The sequence below is a fragment of the Carlito syrichta genome, unplaced genomic scaffold (assembly GCF_000164805.1).
Source record: "Carlito syrichta isolate Samal-C Ts95f unplaced genomic scaffold, Tarsius_syrichta-2.0.1 Scaffold314054, whole genome shotgun sequence".
Taxonomy (NCBI): domain Eukaryota; kingdom Metazoa; phylum Chordata; class Mammalia; order Primates; family Tarsiidae; genus Carlito; species Carlito syrichta.
The window spans coordinates 115,437-121,460 of record NW_007258150.1 but is presented as its reverse complement, the minus strand read 5'-3'; the positions used below and the strand labels follow the sequence as shown (position 1 = coordinate 121,460).

The window sequence follows — 6,024 nt, the reverse complement described above, 5'->3', positions numbered from 1 at the left end:
GGTTTATTTTTACTCTTCTGCTACAGTCTTAAGAAACTTGGACACTGCTGCTCCAGAGAGTGCCCTAACCCGGAGTCGGGTTGACAGGGTTGCTCGCATGCGCTCTAGACACAGTCGTGTTTGTCGCAATGGGTCCTGCGCGGAAGGTTACATAAGAGTAGCGACTTTGATCATACTGTAGTCATTTTGTTGGTATCGCTGGTTACCGTCTACCTCCGCGCGGGTACTTGATTGTAGCAGAAAGTAGTTCCGGCCCGTGTTGTTTCGGCCGAGGAGCCGTCGCCGCCATTTCAAGACCGTGAGAGGTAGATGGCCAACTAGAGTTCCTAAGGTTCGAAACCTGTAACTGCTGCCGCCGCTTAAGCCTTCCAAAACACTGGTACGGCTGCTGCCCTCGTACTGCTACCTCCAGAAACGTTCTTGCTGGTAGTGGCGGCAGCGAGAGTCATTTACCCCCTTCTCATTCTCCTTCAAGAAGCTCCAGATGGCGTCTTCCGTGGGCAACGTGGCCGACAGCACAGGTACCGGTGTCCCGTTCTACCTTGGCAGACACCCTTTTGGGGTCTCGCGCCGTCTTCTACCTCTCCTTACTCCCTCCCTTCCCTCTAACCATCCCCATTACATCAGTGGCATTGCTGAGTTTTTCGTGGTCTACTGGCAGCTGATCGGGTTTCCCGTTGTCGTCTGCTTCCCAAACATTTTCTTCTCGTCGCTTGTTTGCTTTTTGCTTCCTTTCTTGCTTTTTAAAATCCCTTAACTGTTCTAGCCTTCTACTCTCTCGGGACGCTTCTAGCACACGTGCGCGCTTAGAATGTCTCGGAATGGACTGCATTGGAACCCCTACCCTTTCACTCTCCTTCGCAACCGTTTTCTCCCCTAATTCCAGCTCATCGCCTCCCCTTCCCCCCCCCCACCTGCCCCTGACCCAGCCCTTTCCCCTACCATGATTTGGTTCTTCTCTGCCAATCTAGGGTGGGGGTGCCATTCCGATGTAATCATATCCTCATTTTGCATCACCCAAGGACTAGGCAGAGCTCATCGATGTGCTACAAGTAACCTCGAGAAGAGGGGACATTGAGCAGGACCCCGCTGGGCAGCGCCTTTCTGGTGTTTTTTTTTTTCTCGGTTGAGCGGCCCTGGTTTAGATTGGAAATTTCCAGGGGTTCCCTTTGCCATCGCCCAGTTCCACCCGCTGTTCCCAGCCTGGATTTCCCACCCTGTCCTTTCTCCCTGTCCGCAGGGAACCACACCCTTTCTTTCTTAAGGTTGCCAGCTTGCGGTCCGCTTCCTATCCTTGGGGGAGAAACCGGTCACCCTGGTGGTGTTGCTTTGGCGTTGACCACCCTGCCCGCTCGATTCTCGCTTTGTGTTACTTTCTCGATGTATTCCTCCGCCGCCGCCTCTGGGTCTTCCATCCCCATTCTTTAGCCCAGTATCTCTTTATTCATAGGGTGTATATTTTTTTAAGTTTCCATCCCTGCTTGAAGAGTTTGTAAAGCAACTGGAGTGTAACTGCACAAGTACAAGACGGTTGCCCTTTTAGATAATTCAGTCGCGAGCATTTGGTACTAAAAATAAGAAAACAACCAAATTATAGGAGTGTCCTTCAGCTGCCTTTCCATATTGAGGCTATTTGGGGCGGGAGGGGGTGGGGAATTGGGCTGCAGTTCTACGGTTTCCCACGAGGTTATTTTTTGGTGGTTTCTCATTTGAGATATGCCAAGGGTTTTAGATACTGTTATTGGACATTGTGCAGTAAATAATAGGTGGATCGTCAATAGTATCTTGTCCGTAATTGTAGGGAGCGGGATTCATAATTAACTTGCGCTCCTTTCTCCCCTCCCCCACTGTGATTTTCAAAGATTGGGTACTAGCTTGCCCTTTTTTATATGTGTAATTTTTTTGAGGAAGTTGTCATTTCAAAGTGTTAAAATAGCAGATAAGCGGCTTTGAAAAGTGACAAAGTAGTGTGTTAAAATAAGGAGCTAGGAAGTTCGAGGCACTTGTGTAAATGTAATTTTCTAGTTTCAATTAGAGATATAATCTCCTCCAGATTTGGATGCAAGTCTCTCTCTTTGTGTTCGTGGTCAGCGGAGCATTCTGTCAGGAAATTTACTTAGCTTTCCCGAGTATCCAGAACACACTTCAGTTCTAATGACTGGGGAGCTAGGCTCAAATGTGAGTTTGTCACTGTAACCTTGGTAGGATTAAGTATAATTTGTACATGGTTTTCCATTCCAACCATCTAGTGAAAGTGCTGTGGTCAATTGCCTGGTAATGTATTACTGTTTAAGTTACTTACAATAGAGACTTTGGCAGGTTTCCCCCTCCTTTTCTCTGGGCTTTAGCTATACCCTTTAAAGATCTTTGTGTAGGACAACCTCTTTGGGTCCCCTCCAACGGTGGGAGCTTTTCTGTCCTCTCAATAAATCCTGCTTTAAAAAAAAGATCTTTGTGTATCTAAATTAAGTCACTTATTTTTTTCATCCTGTCGCACTTTATTAAATATTTTATATTTTAGCATTTTCCCATTTTTTTGAACCACTGCAGTGGTAGGTAACTGCTTGATTTATATAGGGTTCTTTGCAATGGCCTAATCCTTTAGTCATCGCCAGAGTTATTTGGAAAATGTTAGTGTTAAACTAGAGTGGGTGGAATTTAGTTAATTTAGTCTCCTTGTGTTTTTGGGATGGTAGAGGAACAACATGTAACCTTGGGTCCATTTAAAATGTTTGATGACCCCTTTAAATATTTTGGCTCTTGACAAATGGATTCATCTTGTTTATCAACTGTTTTAAAAATAGCACTTTGGCTTTTAGGTTTTTTCCCCCCCATAGGCTCATTTCTAGTGTCACTCTTTAAAAAATTAAATTGTGAAACAAACACGCATATTGATATAATTTAAAGAGTTAAAAACATATCTGGTATCCCCAATTGAGGTTAAGATAAATTCAACCTGAAGCATGGGACAAAGTATTAAGTTTCCTAATATGTTATTCTGACATTGTTAAATCTTCATGACCTTGCAAATCACACATTTAATATTCTATTTCTGTATGTTACTAAGGCATAAGGAATAATACTAAGTGGATCTTTAGATACTACCTATGATTTATAATTTAAAAGTGCAGAGTATTTTTGGTCATAAAATGTAATCTCATTTGAAGGTAAATATTCCTTTCTAGTTTGGGAAAGAGTATTAATGGGTGAATTCTAAAAATGCCACTTCTGCACTTGATGTTAACCTGGAGATATAAAACGTGCAGAACACTCTAGTGCTTTACATAGTTTCAAGCATTTTCACCTTTAAGTTTAATATACCATATTTTTACATTTTTTTGTTTGCATTTCTAACTTTTTGTTTTCCCCCCTCCTTCCCTCAAATGTTTTGGTGATTCTCCAGAACCAACGAAACGTATGCTTTCCTTCCAAGGGTTAGCTGAGTTGGCACATCGAGAATATCAGGCAGGAGATTTTGAGGCAGCTGAGAGACACTGCATGCAGCTCTGGAGACAAGAGCCAGACAATACTGGTGTGCTTTTATTACTTTCATCTATACACTTCCAGTGTCGAAGGCTGGACAGGTAGGAGATGTGGGGTACTTGCTGGTGGTTGTTACCTCTGGTTGCTGAGCTTGAAAGATGATACTTAAATATTTGAACTTGAAATTTTTCCAGTACTGGGTTTCAACTGAGCCACCAACGCACATCTGTGCTCTTGCCCACTTGTGACATGCCCAGCTGCCAGTTTTTCTCCCTCCTTTTGTGCTGGTGATTATATTATCAATATGACTAGGGACCTTTTCTAGATTTTTCCACCGAGGTCTGCTGCTTTCTAGACTGTTCAGTTAATAAATTATTCTTAGTGTACACCTGAGCATCCAGTCTCATCTTTATAAAACCTGCCAACTTGAGGGACTGAAGTGCTCAGAAATGAGGGTTGTATATGCTGTGGTAGGAGGTGCATATGTGGTTGTAAATGCAGTCATTAACTTGTTATGATGTGTTGCCTTTAGCTAATCAGTTGAATTAATCAAAAGGGAAGAATTTGTGTTGTCCTTTTAACAAATTGTTATTTTGGTGTGTTTAGACATTTAAAGATGTGCATCATTAAATCTTAACAAATGGAAAATGAGACTCATGCACATGGCATTTTCATTCTTTATCTTAATGATCATGGTTACCAATGTGGCAGTTTTGTAATAAGACTCTGGTAAGAATTTTATCTCATAAGAAAAAGCTTTCCAATCTGAAATCTGGACTCCCTCCACTTTAGAGAAACTTTGTTTTCCAAAATTTTCCTGCTTTGTGGTAGTTAAAAGATGATGTATTATATAATTAGCAATAACATGGGATCTTCAGAAACTGAGTTGCATATGGGCCATACCTTTTTTCTGTAGCATGCATACCCATGCATCAATACTTTTCACCTTTTCCAGATCTGCTCACTTTAGCACTCTGGCAATTAAACAGAACCCCCTTCTGGCAGAAGCCTATTCAAATTTGGGGAACGTGTACAAGGAAAGAGGGCAGTTGCAGGAGGCAATTGAGCATTATCGACACGCGTTGCGTCTCAAACCTGATTTCATCGATGGTTATATTAACCTGGCAGCCGCCTTGGTAGCAGCAGGCGACATGGAAGGGGCAGTACAAGCCTATGTCTCTGCTCTTCAGTACAATCCTGTGAGTACAATTTTAATTGTTATTTTTCCTTCACAGAAACCCAGAAAGAAACATGGTGCGATACTTATAACACTAAAATAGGTTTTTGCGTGGAATAAAATCAAAAGTTTAGAAATGTTTATGTATTTAAAATGGTGAAATTGCTTTGACCTGGTCTGTATTATGTTAAAAAGTTTGTTTTATCTAGCAAGTTACTAAAACTAAAAATTCTTACTGCAAGAAACGACATCAATTTTTATAACATAAGTACAGGACACATGACATTGTTTCTTTGTCCTCTTGTAATTAACTTTGGATAACTTCTGATAGGTTTTTGCAAGGAATGGTGGATAAAGGGTCTTAATCTGTAATATAAAATAGTAAAACAAGATGCTAACATGGATTAATAACATGAAAGCTAGGCTACAAAATTTTTTCCTGAATATCTTATTTTATTTCAACATAATTAGAAGGGGTAGAATTGAAGTTACAATATCAACGCTAGGCTTTTTTTTTTTTTTTTTGAGTTGGAGTCTCACTCTGTCGCCCAGACTGGAGTGCAGTGGCCGCTTCCGGCCACTGCAGCCTCGACCTGCTGGGCTCTGGTGATCCTTCCGCCTCAGGCTTCCAAGTAGCCGGAATTACAGGCATGCGCTACCACGCCCGGCTGATTTTTTGATTTATTGTAGAGATGAGGTCTCACCAAGTTGCCCAGGCGGGTCTCGAACCCGCGGGCTCAGGCAATCCACTCACCTCAGCCTCCCAAAGGCACAGGATTACAGGCTGAGCCACCGAGCCCAGCATACGCTAGGTTTTTGATTCATTCTCAGAATTTTTTGGTGTAAGTTGCAGATGTGTTCTGGGGGACAAGTAAGGCCCAGCTGGCAGACATTAAGTTCATACTGTGTTTAGGGTCTCTAAAAGATACAAAAACATAAAACTTGCCCTCAGAACTTTAGATGTAGTTAGGGAAAGTAGATATAATCTTAAGAGGTAAGAGATAAAAGGGTTATGGAAGTCATTCCAGAAAAAGTTTAAGAATATATACCTGGCAGGGCACGGTACCTCATACCTATAATCACAGCACTTTGGGAGGCCGAGGCAAGAGAATTCCTTGAGCCCAGGAGTTCAAGACCAGCCTGGGTAACATGATAAGACCTCATCTCTATAATAAATCAAAAAATTAACTGGGTGTGGTGGCACATGCCTGTAGTCCTAGTTACTTGGAAAGCTGAGGGGGAAGGATTGCCATAGCCAAGCAGGCTGAGGCTGTGGTGGCCATGATGGTGCCACTGCACTCCAGCCTGGGTGACACGAGTGAGACTCTGACCAAAAAAAAAAAAAAAAAAAAAAAAAAAAAAAA

General features: G+C 42.2%; 1 protein-coding gene across 2 annotated transcripts in view; it reads left to right on the top strand.

Moving 5' to 3' along the window:
* The first annotated feature begins 245 nt into the window (after positions 1-245).
* The window catches only part of OGT (O-linked N-acetylglucosamine (GlcNAc) transferase), a 43,704-nt gene continuing 37,925 nt past the window's right edge, over positions 246-6,024 (top strand). Inside the window, exons 1-3 of one of the 2 annotated variants that reach the window (XM_008070912.2) lie at positions 246-521; positions 3,434-3,584; positions 4,439-4,682. In XM_008070912.2, the coding sequence (XP_008069103.1) occupies positions 485-521; positions 3,434-3,584; positions 4,439-4,682 (432 nt within the window). In that variant the 5' untranslated portion in view covers positions 246-484. Of the gene's footprint in view, positions 522-3,403; positions 3,585-4,438; positions 4,683-6,024 lie in introns of both variants that reach the window. The other variant, XM_008070911.2, reaches the window with a different exon arrangement.